The sequence below is a fragment of the Mycothermus thermophilus genome (assembly GCF_041956435.1).
Source record: "Mycothermus thermophilus strain CBS 625.91 unplaced genomic scaffold VTJ04scaffold_1, whole genome shotgun sequence".
NCBI lineage: Eukaryota > Fungi > Ascomycota > Sordariomycetes > Sordariales > Chaetomiaceae > Mycothermus > Mycothermus thermophilus.
This window is the reverse complement of record NW_027191427.1, coordinates 3,250,221-3,266,963: the sequence shown is the minus strand read 5'-3', so window position 1 is coordinate 3,266,963 and position 16,743 is coordinate 3,250,221. Positions and strand designations below refer to the sequence as shown.

Here is a 16,743-nt window from a genome sequence, read left to right as displayed (position 1 = left end):
CTTTACTTTCCGCGACGGCGCGGCGATGTGGACCCGGGCAGCCGGTGGCCTTGTCTCCGGCCGTTGGGGAGGAGTGGATCCCTGCTTTCTTTTTGTTGAATCCAATTGCCCAATCACATCCTGATTGCTGTGGCATGCCCTGCCTCGGCACGCGGCGCCGACCCAGGCTCAACATAAGAAACGCACTTGGGAGATGGAGAGATGGAGACAAATAAGTGAATTGACATCTTTTTTCCTCGACAATGCTCTCCGAGGCATGTGATAATGGCAGGAGCGCAAGGGTCTCGCTTTCTGCCCTTGTGGCAGCTAGATGTCGCCGACCGCTTGTTGTCTTCGGGCTCCTCGCGCCAACGGCAGCTCCGCTGGCGGCCGCGCTTGACCAAACTCCTCAAGTCCCGGACATGCGGGACGGCCCTGAGCGTCCCACCCTTCCCTCGGTCGCTTGGTTTGTCATGGCGCCGGCCTGGGCATCGGGCGGAGGAAAGAAACTGACGCCTGAGGAGAAAGCCGCCACGCGTTACCGTCAGTTCGGTCTCGTCGGCACCTCGATTTTGTCCGGTCGGGCGAAGAGATGGGGCGAAGTGTGTATTGTTTACAAAGAATAACCCGTACGTATTGTTGGGGGCTTTCCAAGTCCTGGCCTCCAACCTAGGTCACCATGCTTCCGGCCCCCCGCGGCCGCCGACACACTCCCTGGACTTGATCGAAGATCGTTGCAAGCATGCCGCTTGGACGACGGGGCATCGCGGGGCATTTACAAGAAATGTGATACCTGCGTCGCATCCTCAATGGAGGTGCGATATAAGTGGTACCCGGCCTGCAGCAGTCTTTCAGTCATGCATTCGGCCCGGGATTGGTTGAGCAAAGGAAACAAGCATTCCAAGCACAAAGAGTGAAAAAGGCGGCTCTTGTCCCTTCTCTACCTGTTGGCAAGTGTCTGATGTTTCTCTTTCCTCTCATCTCAGAGATCTCCCTGTCTTCCTGCCATCCATTCCCAGGGGTCCCTAACTCTTGCTATCCTCCTGTCCTCCCGGTTCCCCCCGTTTGATATCAACAACCTGCAGCCGAGCAGCGGCAAGCGCAGGGAGGGGCAAGTCCACACTCCGTCGACGCCACCCCTGGCCAGTGTGACGTGTGTGTGCAGTCTTAAGGGTTCGGTCTCGCTCCCAAGCCCGTTGGGATTGAGGCTCTTCTATATCTTTAAAAACCAGCTCCCCGCCCCGGACCCGACGTTTAGACATCATAGTTCTCCGAACTACCCATCCTCTCACGTCCTCGCGAGCTTCCCGGCACCGCTGAGCACTATGAGTTCGCACGCAGAATCCAGGATGTGGGAGACCACGACATCGGCGCTGCTGCTGCCCAAGGCGGCTATGTTCCGCTTCCCACCAAACCCCAACTCGGGTTTCATCCCGCCGCCGCCGCCCGGGAGCATCCCGTCGGCCCCGCCAATTCACATCCCAGACCACGTCTACTACGCCGCCCTCGATCCCCGGGTTCCCCTCACTATCGCCACCGTCTATGCTGTGACGGCCAAGCTCCTGAACCTCTACAACAAGTCGACGGGCAAGAAGCCCTGGGCCATCAGCAAGACGCTCGCCTTCCGCTGGTTCGTTATCGCTCACAATGTCTTCCTGGCCGTCTACTCGGCATGGACCTTCTGGGGGATGTACAGCACCCTCCGGCGCACTATGGTCAACGCCGCGGGACCCCAGGGCATGGCCGGCTGGCTCGATTCCATGTGCCGCATCAACGGCCCCGCTGGCCTTGGCAACGCCGCTTTCTACGACGACGACCTTGATACCTGGCGGACGTACTCGTCCGAAGAGGGTGTGCTGGACGAGACGGGTCGTCCGAGTCGCTTCGCCCAGGGCCGCATGTGGAACGAGGGCCTCGCTTTCTACGGCTGGCTCTTCTACCTGAGCAAGTTCTACGAGGTGTTTGACACGCTCATCATCCTCGCCAAGGGCAAGCTCAGCTCCACTCTCCAGACGTACCACCACGCCGGCGCCATGCTGTGCATGTGGGCTGGCATCCGCTACATGTCGGTGCCCATCTGGATGTTCGTCTTTGCCAACTCGTTCATCCACTCGCTCATGGTATGTTGAACTCACTCAGCCGCTGTCCTGCCTGGCCTTTGAAACCTAGGCTGACTGTTACCTGCAGTACACGTACTACACCCTGACGGCGCTCAAGATCCGCGTGCCTACGGCCATCAAGCGGACCCTTACGTCGATGCAAATCACGCAATTCATCGCCGGTGCCAGCGCTGCCACCGTTCACTCCTTTGTCTACTACGTTGTGCCCATCATCAACGGTTCCCAAACCGAGGCCCAGCCCACTTCTGCCTCGGCTGCCGCCAACAGCTCTTCGATCCCCGTTACGAGCCGTCTTGTCGATGGCGTCGAGCGCCACATAATGCCCTGCCTCACGTCTAGTGGCGAGACGTTTGCTGTCTGGCTTAATATCCTCTATCTCGCCCCGTTGACCTACCTCTTCGTCTCGTTCTTCATTGAGAGCTACCTGCGTAGGAGCAACGCCGCCAGCGCCACTTCTGGCAAGAAGGGTACGGTCGCCGCGAGCGCCCGCCGCCTGAGCAACACCGTCCAGCTCGCTGAGAAGGCTGGCTGGGAGGCTGCCGGGAAGGTGGAGCGCGAAGTGTATGGAGAAGGCAATGAGGAGGCTGTGGTCGATGAGGTTGAGACGGTCGCCGCTGGTACGAAGGTTGCCAGTGGCAGGGCTCTGAGGAGCAGGAAGTAAGGGAAACGGGTGCGACAAATAATCCGCGACATCATCATCTCTTTGAGAGTGGCTTCAAGGGACATAATCTCTTCACGGGAAAGAGAATGAAGGGAACCAGTCTAGGGACAACATCAAACACCAGAGGATCCCATGGGACAATGGTTTAGAGACAAAAGGAAGAGGGCAACGCCGCCACATCGGCATAGGACCGGAGATGATCTGACGAGCGCATACACAACGGAGCACAGCGGTTGGTGGGTTTTGTATGGGAGCTTGGGTTTTTTTTTNGTTTTTTTTTTTCTTTTTTCATTGGCATTTCTCTCTTTCTGGTTTTTCCTTGTACACCAAACTGGCATTGTCATTGAAAATATGGGTATGGCGGCGAGGGGGTTGGTCGGTTTTAGGAAAAAGGGAGATACGGTATGATAGGCATGCAAACAGTCAGGTTTTCTGTTAGGGGAAAATAAAAACATTAACCATTGCGAGACATTCTTCTTGACGATTGCTTTCTTTTCACGTGTCTCTTTTTCAACACTTGAGGTTGGCGTGTCATTGACTTGGTTGTCTCTTTGGGATGTAAAGTTCATCCAGGGTGGGGTTGAGGTCCCGTTGGGTGAGGTCAGCCACCGGTATCCTAACTCAGGGAGGTGTGACAAAGACACAGTCAAAATGCTGTGGGATTATTGGATATGTCTGGATGTGACTGACATTCTGCAGTGTGCTTCAATGTGATTCATGTGTGAGATGTATATGCTGTGTGTGCATGTGAAGTGCTGAAATGAAGTGAGAGACTCAGCCACTCACCAAGAATCGCTTTTCGGTCATTTCCCTTCTCCTTTTGACATAGTTACCATCTCTTCCTCAATTACTCAGAACAACCTGGAACACACACATACCTACCTTAGATATTTGGGAAGTTGGAGCATCACTCGATCTCAAATCTCAGTCAAGCAAACATGCTCATGTTGTAACTATCAAAACAATGTCCATTATCCTATCTCCCTAACTTACTCCAACCTAACATGAGAATAAACAAACTGCAGCAACAACAAACCATTACCCCATGTGTGCCCATCCCCTATCAATTCTCTCCCCGTAGCAAACCCCTCATCTGTCGTGCTAAATGCATCCAAAAAAAGGGTATATCCTCCCGCCCAAACTCCTCCATCACCAATCTCTTGAGTCGCCATGATGCAAAGCCAAAGGAACTATGCAAAACAAAAACAACAAAACAAAACAACAAAACCCAGAACCATGTCTACCCAAGCAGCCTTGCTAATGCATCCGATTGTATCCCCAGGGAACATAGCGCCATGAAAGGTATGAAAATGTCGAACTCCGGTTCGCCGACAACCCTAACCCAACTAAAAGAAAAATGCAATGAGATGCCTTGCCAATGTCAATGAAACGATCCCGTGGCCGCGAATGTCGACGTCCGTGGATGCCTGCCTGCCAGTATTTCCGTCGGTTTGTTGTCTGTCCGTCCCTCCGTCTGAGATCAAAGGCTCTGAGATGGTAACGGTTTCGTACGGCATCTTAAAACGTGCTCCAAGTCCAATCACTCGGAACGCTGTGAGCAGCATCCGACACAGGAAGTGCCCGACCATCGGGACCGGTGAAAATAGGTGCGGTCGTGGTGGACACGGGAGAGGACGGGGTATCGGTGTTCGCATGTTGTTGCGATTGGTAGCGGGCGCTGGTCGGCGCGTTCCGAACGGACGACGGCCGGCCCAGTCTCAACTTTCGCCACTCTCTGAACTGCGCATAGCAGTGGTCGCAGGCGCGGCTGGGGATCCCACGCGGGTTGAAGTTTGCGTCCTGGTCCAGGGGCACCTCCAGCGCGCTGTGCTGGTCGCAGAAGATGTTGCCACATTTGCGACAGTGGTGCCGGCGCGTGAAGTAACTGAAGGTGCGCTTGCAGGCAGCGTGGTCGCACATAGTCGATTCCTGGTCGGGCTGTTGTGTGGCGCGGGTTAGCGTCATGGATCTCAACAATGGACGAATTAGTGAGGCTACGTCGCCTCAGCTGGGGTAAACGGGGGCACGTGGCGTATGGCAGTGAATAAGACATACCTTCCAATGAGCCCGAGTGGGCGGGCCAGTTGGTATCGGGAATTCGTCCAAATCCCAACTCGACTCAAGAGACTTGGTTGTGTCGGCAGTCGAGCGCCTGGCCAGGCGGCCAAACGGACCGAGGCTCATGAAGCCAGTACTCGGTCGTGAGATCTCCGAAGCCGTGTCATCGTCATCTTCATCCTTTGGCTTCGTCGGAGGCTCCTTGGAGGGGAACTCGGTCGGGCGCAACACAGCCGGCACATACAAAGGCTTCTTGTAAGGTACAGAGGTCTTTGGAGCTGTGGGTGAAATGCTGCTTCCGGGGGTGGTGAAGGGTGAAATTGGAGAGCTGAGCTGTGATGACGTGGGGTATGGTGGCGGGATAGGAGAGGGCTGGATCAGAGCAGGCTGTCTTGGGCGATACTGGTGTTGTGATTGCGGCTGCTGGGTATTCGCATAGAATGGACTCTGATGCTCTCCCGGTGCCCGCGGCATTATGAAATCGGTCGCCATGAGGCCGGCGTAGTGTCGTTTAGTCTAGAGAGTTTGGCGATGGGTGCACCCAATGCGGTGCGGCGTGGCGATAAGGGGAGGTAACGGTGGGGGTCACAGAAGTACCAGCGCCGAAAAGAGCGTAGAAGAGGCGATGGACGATACGGTATTGGTTTACAGAGGTGCAGTCTAGAAGAAGATAACAAATATAGTAAAGAAGATGAAGATGAACTGATGAGGAGAGTCCAGCCAGGACGTAGAAGATAGTTAACAGTGGGAGGATTCGAGTAACGCCTCGCAGCTGTCGGACAAGCGGAGGTGGCGAGGACCTCAAGCGTCGGAGTTGGTGATGGATCGAGCTGTGCTGAGATCCGACACGACGGCCCAGGGGAGCTTGATTCAACGGCAGGCAAGAAAAGCAATAATGATGCAGGACCCTTTGCCCGGACGCAGGTAGATCGACGGTTACTTTAGTCTGTGAAGTCAGAATCGAAACAGATCGAGGCGTCTTGGTCCTGATAACTGCCCGGGCGGTATGAGTATGTATGGTACCGGACAGCGAGAGCGAGGTGAGCATGAGCGAACAGCCGCGGGCGGGCGTTATCTTTCCCTTTCTCTTATTAGGGGGGTGGGTCGAATGCAGGCCGACTGGAACCGGGCCACTGCGTTTCTGGTCCGGAGCTTAGCGCACCAGATCTCGGCCGGCTGGGGCAAACCTGGAAGGAGCGGTGGAACCCACAGAGAAGGCCACCACAGCAAGAAGCCCTCCTCGACTCCTCCTCTCCCTCCCTCGACGAGTTTGAGCCGGCAAGTGCTGCTCCGCTTTGTTCCTGACATCCCTTGAACCCTGATGTCTCTTTCTCCGAACGGCAACTGCTCGGGTGAGTTGCGACCATTGTCCGGGTCCCCTTCCAGGCTGCCCTTGTCGCCTCTGCGCCGAAGCACGTGGGCGGCTTCCCCGTAGGTACGGAGTAGCAGGTGCGAAGTTTCGCCGCCTCCTGTGTGGGCGACATGTGCTCCGTAGGATGACGCAGCCAGAGCAACGTCGAGTGTTGCATTCTCGTCATGGGTGTTTGCTCGGCCTGTTCTGGGTCCCAGCGACGGATCCGTATGGGTACCCTGTATGGACGGAGCGCTCCGAAACTGGACATTACAGAACCGTTACCCGACGCTGTGCTAGGATCCCCCGCCAAGCAGAGCTCAGACACATCGCCAGCCATATGCAGTTTAACGCTCGAGCTACTCGGGACCTTGAGGTAGCAGCAACTCTCTTTCGCTCTTGAGCATCAGACACAAGTGAATGACCAACTTGGCGGTTCGTCTACCATAGTGAGACGTCTGGAGATGCACTGGGGCTTGTAGATGATTCGGCCCTGAAGAAGATTGGTGTTGTGGTTGACAAGAGAACAGGGCGATCCGTACAACCGAAACGATTCAACTCGGCAATGCCCGACTGTTGTAGAGAGGGATATATGTCAGCGATTTCTGAACATGCATCTTACGGGGTACGGATCGAGGAAACATTGGCTTAACCGTAAGTCCTCCTCGGTCCGGGAAATGATTTGGCCGCGGAGGCGTTGCGCCCAGACCCCTGCCTCTCGGCCTCCTGACCACATGCAACGCCAATCCGCGACGGCGACCGCCACCAGCCAGGCACGCCAACGCAACGCAAGCATCAAGACTTGGTGAACCTGCAGCCTGCTCGCAAATCGAGATCCTGCTGCTTTCTTCCTTTCCACAAACGCCGTGTGACTGACGCTGGTTATCGCGGTGGTGATACGGACCACAACTCCTTCGCAAGCGCCCGATCCTCCCGTCCTCCGTCAGGTGTCAAAGCCGCCCCACATCCCCGAGCCCCGTCCGTCATCCACTGCCGCCGCCGGAACCTCGTACCTGCAACCTCTCCTCCGTTCGCCGACGACGCATCCACTTGCCGCTCGACCCGAAACCGATATCCTTGCCCAGACCCTCGAGAACCCGAAAGATCAACCGCCACAATGAAGCTCTACTACGTCGGCGTATGTTCCTACCTGAGTGCTCTGTTCCCAAGACGGCTTCCCCTCCGCAAGAGGGGGTAGAAGGGAGGAGTTGAAAGAAGGCGAACCTTTGGCGGCTAACGATGCCGGTCGTGCTCAGGTCCTCGACAACACCAAGAAGCCCGCGATTCAACTCTGTGCGGCACACGAGTTGAGCGACTTCTCCCGCTTCACCCGGAACGAATATGGCAACTTCATGACCATGATCAGCAAGACGGTGGCTGAACGGACGACACCGGGGCAGAGGCAGAGTGTTGAAGAGCAGGGTACGTGTGCTCCGTAATCAGGAAAACGGGTTCAACAGACCCGTTGTTTGGGAGGGCACTGTAGTAGGGGAGGGATGTTAACCGCTGTGTCACCACTGCGCAGACTACGTGGTCCATTGCTATGCGAGATCGGAGGGCGTGGCCGGCGTGGTCATCACCAAGGACTACCCACACATCGCTGCACACAGCGTGCTGTCCAAGCTGATGGACCAGTTCCTGTCCGAAGTGCCGCTCGACACTATCCGTGCTGCCCAGAAGGACGGCGACGTCAACTTCCCCGCCATCAACGACTACCTCAACAACTACCAGGACGCCAACCAGGCAAACAGCATCGCCAAGATCCAACAGGAGCTGGACGAGACCAAGATCATCCTCCACAAGGCCATTGATAGCGTACGTGGCGATGCTGTTTCCGTCCCGTGAGACCGGATATGGCTGACTCTTGACTCCGTCGAACAGGTTCTACAACGTGGCGAAAAGCTGGACGATCTTGTGGCCAAGAGTTCCGACTTGAGCGCCCAGAGTAAGATGTTCTACAAGTCGGCCAAGAAGCAGAACTCGTGCTGCATTGTTATGTAAATATGGGACTCTCTGTTGATCAGGTGATGGTCTTGGCGCCGGGGAGAGGGGCGAGAGAGGAGAGATGGTGATGTTTATGGTTTATTGCTGTGGCTGTTGGTTTTTTGGAGAGGACGCAGAAGCAGGGAGACAGATTCTGGGTCGGATTGGCGTTTGTTTGGGAATCCTCGATGACGAATATACTCTGCACAAACACAAGTTAGGTCGCCGACGTGCCTTTCAGGATGCCTACCTGGTCCCTTAGCATCGAGCCTAATGATGACCACCCAGCAATGACGAGTTTTGGGGCTGACGGCATCGTGGATCTCGCGGAGGCTATGGAGTTACTAGGTCGGGCTGAGGTCTGTGAAGGTCAAGTGTCAATCCTTGAATATTTCGGGGAGTTTGTTTCCTCCCAGATTCATGTATTTGCATCTACTGCATAGTTGCAAATGGTCACATAAAGCTCTCTACATTCAACTATGCATAAACCACTTCTTCCGCTAACGAAGAACACCAACCGCGAGAGCCGCCAAACATCCCACGTTGCTGCCGCCCACCAATCTCCATATCCGACGGTCCGGACTGACACGGTGGGAGCGGATACTGTGCATTTAGACAAAAGATAGTCTTCAGAATAACTAGTGTCTCCTCCGCCCAACCTAAGCTTCCACCACCTAGATCTCCCTAGTGAATGTACGGATGAAGCAGTATCAAGATATATTGGCTTACAAGGGAAGTGAGCGCCTGTCTCAGGAGCCTTTAGAGACACACCTATGCGGCGGAGGAGAGCTGCAGCTGCTCCACGGTATCTCTCGGTGTTAATCCGTCTACCTTACCTCCGTCTCCATTGACTGGGCAGAGCACACCTATGAACTGGACTTGATCGATTTGGTGTACATTCGCTCCGCATGTATTCCAGGTTTCTAGTCTCAAGCAAGGTTTGAACTGGGCCTTCCACCTGGCAGGTTCGGTCTGAAGGTCAATCCATTGACCTTCGATCCATATTATTACCCAGCGCCCGTAACAAAGGATGTGTACGGCTATTACAACACAGTGCGCAGTTCAATTCAGACTCAGCCCTGTCAGCATACACCGCCCGAACATCAGGTATTCCTCTCCACACCCACTTTTCGCTCCCACCACCCACACCACCGTCATGGAGGGGCAGCGTAGCAATGCGTGCCGTGTGCGTGCGGCCCATGGAAGGAGGCGGATCATTGCTTAAGGGATGCATGATGATTGGCCTCCTGCAAAGGGCCATATCGCAGGCATGCGATTGGTCAAAACTGATCGGAGTGAAGTTGTTTCTCTGGTTTGGGAGCTGCCAGCCGGGACCACATCCTTTTTTTGATGTCATCTCGTTCATCTCGTTCGGTGATTTCCGCCCATTTCCAACCCTCTTCGTTCTCCGGATGTAATGTCTCCTACACTTTCAATGCCCCGTCAACTACCTCTAACTACTACGTATCTAAGCGCTAGCACATCCAAGGTTGCGAAGCTAATTGACGGTTCCAACAAGCCCTGCTATGACCGAGAGAACAATGCCCGGAATCCTTTCACTCCAATCTCGCTCCTGTGTCCGTATTGAATACGGAGTTCTTCGTGTAGCTAGAAACTTCTGACACCCAGCAAGATGGTTGACGTGCATGCGGGGAGTGATGACGCGCAACGATGCTGTGTCTCGGTCTCGCGGGGTCTTGGAGGTCCATTGAGGCAATCGCCCACGCTAGGTATGTAACCACCACCTGCACAATTAGTAGAGCAAACCAGAGAATGCCGACGAGCATTTGCCCCGCTTCCATCTTCATCATGAACAGCCAGTCTTTTCGCAGATCGAGACAACGTGGGAGGGTGCGCTTGACATCGGCATGGTGTCCGGAGCGCTCCCCGCTCATCTCCACCAAACGCTCCCCATGTTCTCGTTACGTCATGGCATCGTCAGGGGCCTGGCCACTCATCAGCTTCCAAAGTTGGTGAAGGCTCGATGAAATTCCCACAACACCTGCAGGAGACAGAAACAATTGCGGGGCAGGTTTCTTGACGAAAAGTTTACACGACGACACAGCAGCCGCGCGCGTGGCAAGTCTCCGACGTCGGTTGGGAAGCGTTGCAACAAGCACAAACTTTGTTTATCCCCGGACAATGTCCGAGAGCTCTCCGTGTGGGGGGAACGGGGGGAACAGAGAAGATGACCAAAATGGTGGCACGTGTTGAGACGAAGCGATGTTGCAATCCAGGGGCGACAACACCATGCTTTGTTAGATCGCCACAACACCAGAGCAGGAATTTCGAGGAAGGTACGTTCGAAATAGGGATGTATTACTTCAAATAGGTACTCCGTACAATGCTTTGTTGAGTCCAACCACGTACGGAGACAACAGCTCTTGGGACGGTAACGTGGCCACTATGCATAGACGTCACCCCCTTTTCCAAGTAAACAAACTTCAACAGCCGCCGAAGGGTGGAGTTCATCCCGCGCAACCACAGAAGGATGCCACAAACTTTGCATAACCTCCATCTCCATCAAGACACCTTCTCCCCCTCGACCCACCGCCCGCTGCGCCCCCCTTCCTTCAACACCACTCTCAACCCCTCAATCACCATCCCCTTATCCACTGCCTTACACATGTCATAGACGGTCAACGCCGCGGCCGACGCCGCCGTGAGCGCCTCCATCTCCACTCCCGTCTTTCCGTCACACGCGACCGTAGCCGTGATGTCAATCCTCCCCGGCCCATTCTCTTTCCCCTCCTCCTTCCCGTGCTGCTTCTCCTCTCCGGGAATGACAACCACCAAATCCACCTCGGCATGCGTCAGCGCGATGCTGTGACACAGCGGCACCAGCTCTGGCGTGCGCTTGGCGGCCATGATGCCCGCGACGCGCGCCACGCCGAGCACGTCGCCCTTGGCGAGTTGGTTGGCGCGCACCAACTCGGGCGCGGCCGGGTTGGAGAAGCGCACCGAGCACTTGGCCGCGGCGACGCGCCGCGTCGGCTGCTTGTCGTGGATCGCCACCATGTGCGCGACGCCCGAGGCCGTGACGTGGGTCAGCCGCGGTGAAGAAGGTTTGTCGTCGTCCTTGGAGGAGGAAGAGGAGGAGGAGCGGCGGGTGGCGGTGGTTGAGAAAAGGCGAATGTGGTGAGGGGTTTGGGAGTGAAACGGTGAGACGGTGGTGAGCCATGGCATGGATGAGAGAGAGACGGACGGTGTAAGACCGATAGGATGCCAGCGCAGAAGGGGAGGCGGGGGAACAGAGGTGCCTCGGGCGGTTGAAGAGTCTATACGTTCATATCTTAGCTAGCTTGCCCATACATGCTATGGATGTAAATGCCATCCTATGTAAAACCCAATATCCAGGATATCCAGACCGAAGCCCAATAGTCATGGTTTCATCATAAACCACATACCCGCCAACGCCGACCCAATGCAAAGATGCAATCTTGGAAACAAGATCAAAGGAAACACAGTCACCCACCGATTAAGATCATCGGCCGGTTCTTCATGTGCTCTAGCTCCCCGATCCCGGCGTGTTTCTCCTTTTTCCTCTTCACTGCCATGCCGATGACATTGAGAAGCTCGTCCACATCTGGCACCGCCCGGTGAGGCTCCGAGATGGCATCTGTGCCCTCGATTTTCGCAGCGGCTTGTCGCAACGCCTCCATGGCTGCCTCATCGATAGGCTCGCCCCGATTTGCCTTGCGCAAGATATCCCGGAGGGACACCTCGGCGTTGCCAAACAGACACACTTTCAGGTTCCCGTCGCTGGTGATTCGGAGCCGGTTGCACGTCCCGCAAAAGTTGTGCGTCATGCTCGTGATGAAGCCCAGCTTGCCCACGAACCCGGGGACCTGGAACGTCTTGCTCGTATCGTTGCGGTGGCCGCGCAGGCGTTGCAGATCCGGATACCGACTCCGGATGACGTCCAACATCTCCTGGTAGCTGAACATCTTTCCCTCGCTCCACTTGTTGCCGTCAAAGGGCATGTACTCGATGAAGCGCACCTCGACGTCCTTGTCGCGGGTGAGCTCGACAAAGGGAAGGATCTCGCGGTCGTTGAACCCGCGCATGACGACGCAATTGATCTTGAACTTGATGCCCGCGCCTGCGCGGTTCAGTTCGAAGATGCGATCGATCGTCTTTTGTACCGCGGCAAAACCGGCTCGCCGGGTCATGAGCTGGAACTGCCAGGGGTCGAGGGTGTCAAGAGACAGGTTGATACCCGTTAGGCCAGCCTCGACCATGGGTTCGAGCTTGCGATGCAGCGCGAGCCCGTTGGTGGTGATGCACAGTTCGCGCAGGCCACGGGAACGTAATGCGCCGAGCTGGCGCACGAGCGGGACGATGTCGGACCGCACGGTGGGCTCGCCTCCCGTCAGGCGGATTTTGGTGACGCCCTCGGAGACGAAGAGCGACGAGAGAAGAACGATTTCGGGAGTGGTCAGGAGCTCGCGCGGCGGTGATAACGGAACCCCTTCTTCGGGCATGCAGTATAGACACCGCAGGTTGCACCGCTCTGTGACGGAGATGCGCAGGTAGTCATGCTGCCGATGGTACGTATCGGTGAGGAAGTCGGAAAAAGGGCGGGCGTTACGGATGCGATCCCTGCGAGAAGGCGAGATTCTTGGTGTGCTGCTGCCGCCGGTGTCATTCTCTGGTACTGAGGGGTTGATGATCGGGGGGTGCGGAGTCGTAAAGGGTTGGGCAGCAGGTGGCGGGACTGGCTCGGGGTTTGCGACGGAGGCTGTTAAGGTCGCGATAGGTCTTAGATGCTGCGGCCGGGCTGTAGTATTCCATAATGACAAAGTCGATGGCCGTGGACGCAAACCGGACATCCGGATGTATCGGACCCCGTTGCGGACAGGCACTGGCGATGCCGGCATGGCTGGACTTGTTGAGCGTCACCGAACGGGGGGGAACTTATTTGAGCATATCGCACGGATAGGTCGTCAGGTAAAATGCGCAACCCTTTGTCGTCATCTATATTGGAGAGAGGTGGAAGAGTCCGTGTCTCATGGACGCTATGCGTGTGGGAGCACAGATACTTATCGATGGCGATGTTTTAAGATAGATAACGTTTAGCACCCTTGGTGACTCAGCCGCGATAGGTATCGCCCATAAGGTACCTTAGTGCCCCGTGGAGGTTCCATCCCTCTGGCGTCTCCGCGGACAAAAGCGATCCGCGCCGAGACCCGGTGGATCGGGATGCCCCGCGCAAGCTGGTGGGTCCCGCCGAGTCCCGCGGACGGAACTCGAAGGTGGAAGGGGCCGGGACCCACTTTCGGCCCTGTTGTTTTGTTTACGGCAGCCATGAACCTCACCTTTGGGTTATCAACCTCGATGGAAGGTACGACCTCATACTTTCTAGAACGAATCACTAGATCCAGGCAACCTTGGAAGTTGCAGAAGGAGCAAGAACGGCCAGAAAGTGTTGGAGCGTGAAATTTCTGATTCTGTTCGCAATGCACTTTTCACATCCTGTCAAATGTGAGTGAGTGAACATTCTCCTACCTAGCTCTCTCTCCCTGCATCACCCCCAACCTGACAAGATCCTCACTAATATACCCACGAATTATGGACAGCCTCCCCTCAATGCCTCCCAAGCCCCGATGGCCAACACATTGCGACAGTCTTCGCCTCGGTCGTCAATGTGCGTGCTGTCGCCGGGTTGGGCGTCGTGAACGTGGCCAAACTAGGCCAAGACTTTGCCGGCCCTGCCCTTCACTTCCGATGGTCGCCCTCATCCCGCCTTTTGCTCGTCGCAGATGCTGAGAGGGTGCGCATCGTCTCCGCTCTGGACGATAGCTTCAGCGCCACGGTCCGGAACCATGCAGTTGCCGGAACGAAAACCGCTTATGTCGGCTTCGGCGCCTCGGACAGCGAGGTCGTTGTTATCTCTGCCCTGGGCCTCCGTTTCTCAGTGTTCGACCTGAGCTCCTCAAGAGGCACCGAGATTGCAAACCCCAAGGTCTTTTCCTCGTCCTCCGCAATGAACTGCTTCTCCTTCCGCCCGGAAACCCATCACATGGCGCTGTTGACGAGATCGGCGGGGAAAGACATGGTCAGCATCCACAGCTACCCATCCAGGGAGCTGCAGAGATCCTGGTTCCCGGACACCGTTGATGCCCAGGGCCTGGCCTGGAGTCCAGACGGCAGATGGCTTGTGATATGGGACTCTTCCGCTCATGGTCACAGGGTGCTCTTCTACACGTCCGACGGCCACCTATTCAAGGCTTGGACCGGGCCTGCGAGTCCCTCGCCTGAAGATAAAGATTACGCTCTGGGAACCGGTGTCAAGGCGGTCCACTTTTCTCCGAATTCTCAACATCTGGCCATCGGCGATTCGAGTAGATCTGTATCCCTGCTGAACATGGCGTCTGTCACCGAAACGCTCCGTCTCCGGCATCCCAAAACTATCGTCCCTCGCGAGACCCTCCAGGTGAGACATGCTGTCTCCGAATCATTCGGTCCCTCATGCTGATCAACGTTCTACCGAGTAGGTGTGGCAGGAACAAATCGCCGTTTCTCACGCGGGACCCGTGATCCACACCTTTCTGCGGTCGACGCAGATGATCTCCCCGGCTCCCGCACCACGAGACGGATCGGAAGCAATATCTGGCTGTGCATCAATCTCTTTCGATCCCTCCTCCACCCTTGTTGCCACGCGACAGCTCGACTCCCCCGGAACGGTCTGGATCTGGGACGTGCAGGTTGCTGAACTGCGCGCAGTCTTGCTCTTTCACGGCAGCGTCGCCAACCTCTCTTGGCACTCAAGCATACCAGAGACCTTACTCATCACCTGCGAGGGCGAGCAGTACACTGGCATAGTCTTTGTCTGGGACCCGCTCTCTGAAGGTCCCCGGGTTGTTGATTTCTCTTCCCACCGCCCCAACAAGAAGGGGGGGCGGCAAAGAGCCCTCTGGCTGCAAAACGGCACCTCTATCGCGCCGACTGTCTTCTTCTCGGATTCCCACAATTATCTGCTTGCATATCTTGGCGATGCCGACCAGGGTCCTGCCCCTTGGTCACTCGGCTCTCCTCGACCAGCAGCTCTGGCGCCTGACGCATTTGGCGATTGTGAAGAATCTCCGCTCGAGCTGGTGCCAGCACCGGACGTCCAAGACGACGACGACGACAGCGAGCTCGAAGACACCTTTGTATACAAGCGATAGAACAATGTAGCGCGAAACTCGATACAGTCATCAGCGCGTGTCGTCAAGGGCATGCGGACCATTCGCGCAGTGCGTTTCCCGGACTGACCCCTATGTACATACACCCGGTCATCGTCTCTCGAAGCCAATGCCTACCTGACCCAGTGGGCCTCCTCTGCAGGCGCACTGATTGACGAAAGGCCGAAGTCCATACTGCATACAGACCGACACACGGTCGTCGTCCTGCGATTCTGGGGAGAACAGTGATGGAAACTGTGTGCTCTGCCAGACACCCCGCACCCGCAGGAGCTGTTGCTTTTTGTTCCTAACCAAGCACCTTTCCGTTCCGGGAACTCTACGGGAAGAGCAACCCGCATACCTATACTACCTGCAATCCAACCAGATCTGAGATGAGATAGATCCGGCAGGCTGCATTAGTACACTCAGGCCATTTCGTGGGATGTTAGGGCAGAAGAGGTCTACAGATACTCCCTACACCTGACATCCTGAAATGTTCGCCCCGAGGCCTGATTCTGCACAAGTCAAGAGACTCTCGTTGCGCCACTGTATGACCACAGCCTGTCAGCTGGATGACAAGGACATTGCGCCTCGAGTTTTGGGCTGTTCCAGCCGCACCTGAGAAGCAACCAGGTTCTTCAAGGTTTTCTGGAATCCGGTTGTCTTCAAGAGGACGAGTTTGTCAGCCAGCCCCCCAACAAACAATGCACTGTTTGCATTTCGAGAATTGACAGAACAGGGGTCTGCCGCTAGAACGTCGCCATGGACATGCTCGAGTCCTCCGGGACGTCTATCCGGCGGGTAGGGAGTGCCCGCCAACATGCACGTCTGCATACATCCTTGCGCTCAGATCGGATTTACTCGTTTTGCCTATCCGTGTGCAGGTCACCGCATGGAATTAATGGCTCAGCTACTGTATGTGTCCGCGTCCAATCACACATCCAAAGGTGCAACATTTGTCCAGGATATGCGAGGATTGTCTTGAGGCTTGGTGGAAAGGGAAGAATGACACGGAAAACGTGTCTCTCTGCCGGCGCCACAGACTGACTGATTGGGAAAGTCAGGGGTTCAGAGGCACTCATCGACGCCACATGGACTCGCCTTGCAGCCAGCAAGACTGCGCTGGCCCATCCAGTCCGACTCGGATTTCGGATGTGACAGATCAGTCCTCATGGACAAATTAGCGGCGACTTCAGCTTTTTCGGTCACCCGCAGCCGCCTCGAAAGGCATTGTCGGACCTTGCCACGATTCGTGCGCACTCCCGGCTTCAATCCTGGAGGTTCAGAGCCTTCCGCCAGCTAGCTGTTGTCGCTCGTGGTCGTTCGCAGGAGAGACCGCCTCTAAGGGGCTTCCCTTTATGATATTCTTGATGGTGGCGTCTTGAGTCAGACTCAACCTGGCCTGCAGGAGCAGAATTGGGTTTT

At 56.0% G+C, this 16,743-nt stretch overlaps 8 protein-coding genes across 8 annotated transcripts; 4 read left to right on the top strand and 4 right to left on the bottom strand.

Moving 5' to 3' along the window:
* Positions 1 to 1,328: 1,328 nt before the first annotated feature.
* Positions 1,329 to 2,760, top strand: VTJ04DRAFT_1215 (uncharacterized protein; the record flags this gene model as incomplete). The annotated part of the gene is made up of 2 exons (XM_069358879.1): positions 1,329 to 2,099; positions 2,167 to 2,760. The coding sequence occupies 2 exons, from the start codon at positions 1,329 to 1,331 to the stop codon at positions 2,758 to 2,760; spliced, it is 1,365 nt and encodes a 454-aa protein (XP_069223824.1).
* A 1,004-nt stretch (positions 2,761 to 3,764) lies between these two features.
* On the top strand, positions 3,765 to 4,148 carry VTJ04DRAFT_1214 (uncharacterized protein; the record flags this gene model as incomplete). Its single annotated transcript, XM_069358878.1, has 1 exon — positions 3,765 to 4,148. The coding sequence occupies one exon, from the start codon at positions 3,765 to 3,767 to the stop codon at positions 4,146 to 4,148; it is 384 nt and encodes a 127-aa protein (XP_069223823.1).
* A 130-nt stretch (positions 4,149 to 4,278) lies between these two features.
* VTJ04DRAFT_1213 (uncharacterized protein) lies at positions 4,279 to 5,292 on the bottom strand (the record flags this gene model as incomplete). The annotated part of the gene is made up of 2 exons (XM_069358877.1): positions 4,279 to 4,698; positions 4,816 to 5,292. 2 exons carry the CDS (start codon positions 5,290 to 5,292, stop codon positions 4,279 to 4,281), a joined length of 897 nt encoding a protein of 298 aa, XP_069223822.1.
* Positions 5,293 to 5,329: 37 nt separating this feature from the next.
* VTJ04DRAFT_1212 (uncharacterized protein) lies at positions 5,330 to 5,866 on the bottom strand (the record flags this gene model as incomplete). The annotated part of the gene is made up of 1 exon (XM_069358876.1): positions 5,330 to 5,866. The coding sequence occupies one exon, from the start codon at positions 5,864 to 5,866 to the stop codon at positions 5,330 to 5,332; it is 537 nt and encodes a 178-aa protein (XP_069223821.1).
* A 1,420-nt stretch (positions 5,867 to 7,286) lies between these two features.
* On the top strand, positions 7,287 to 8,170 carry VTJ04DRAFT_1211 (uncharacterized protein; the record flags this gene model as incomplete). The annotated part of the gene is made up of 4 exons (XM_069358875.1): positions 7,287 to 7,307; positions 7,426 to 7,591; positions 7,695 to 7,984; positions 8,051 to 8,170. 4 exons carry the CDS (start codon positions 7,287 to 7,289, stop codon positions 8,168 to 8,170), a joined length of 597 nt encoding a protein of 198 aa, XP_069223820.1.
* A 19-nt stretch (positions 8,171 to 8,189) lies between these two features.
* VTJ04DRAFT_1210 (uncharacterized protein) lies at positions 8,190 to 8,468 on the bottom strand (the record flags this gene model as incomplete). Its single annotated transcript, XM_069358874.1, has 2 exons — positions 8,190 to 8,354; positions 8,403 to 8,468. 2 exons carry the CDS (start codon positions 8,466 to 8,468, stop codon positions 8,190 to 8,192), a joined length of 231 nt encoding a protein of 76 aa, XP_069223819.1.
* A 2,207-nt stretch (positions 8,469 to 10,675) lies between these two features.
* Positions 10,676 to 13,032, bottom strand: VTJ04DRAFT_1209 (uncharacterized protein; the record flags this gene model as incomplete). Its single annotated transcript, XM_069358872.1, has 2 exons — positions 10,676 to 11,430; positions 11,628 to 13,032. 2 exons carry the CDS (start codon positions 13,030 to 13,032, stop codon positions 10,676 to 10,678), a joined length of 2,160 nt encoding a protein of 719 aa, XP_069223818.1.
* A 322-nt stretch (positions 13,033 to 13,354) lies between these two features.
* VTJ04DRAFT_1208 (uncharacterized protein) lies at positions 13,355 to 15,321 on the top strand (the record flags this gene model as incomplete). Its single annotated transcript, XM_069358871.1, has 3 exons — positions 13,355 to 13,496; positions 13,780 to 14,588; positions 14,659 to 15,321. 3 exons carry the CDS (start codon positions 13,355 to 13,357, stop codon positions 15,319 to 15,321), a joined length of 1,614 nt encoding a protein of 537 aa, XP_069223817.1.
* Positions 15,322 to 16,743: the final 1,422 nt, after the last annotated feature.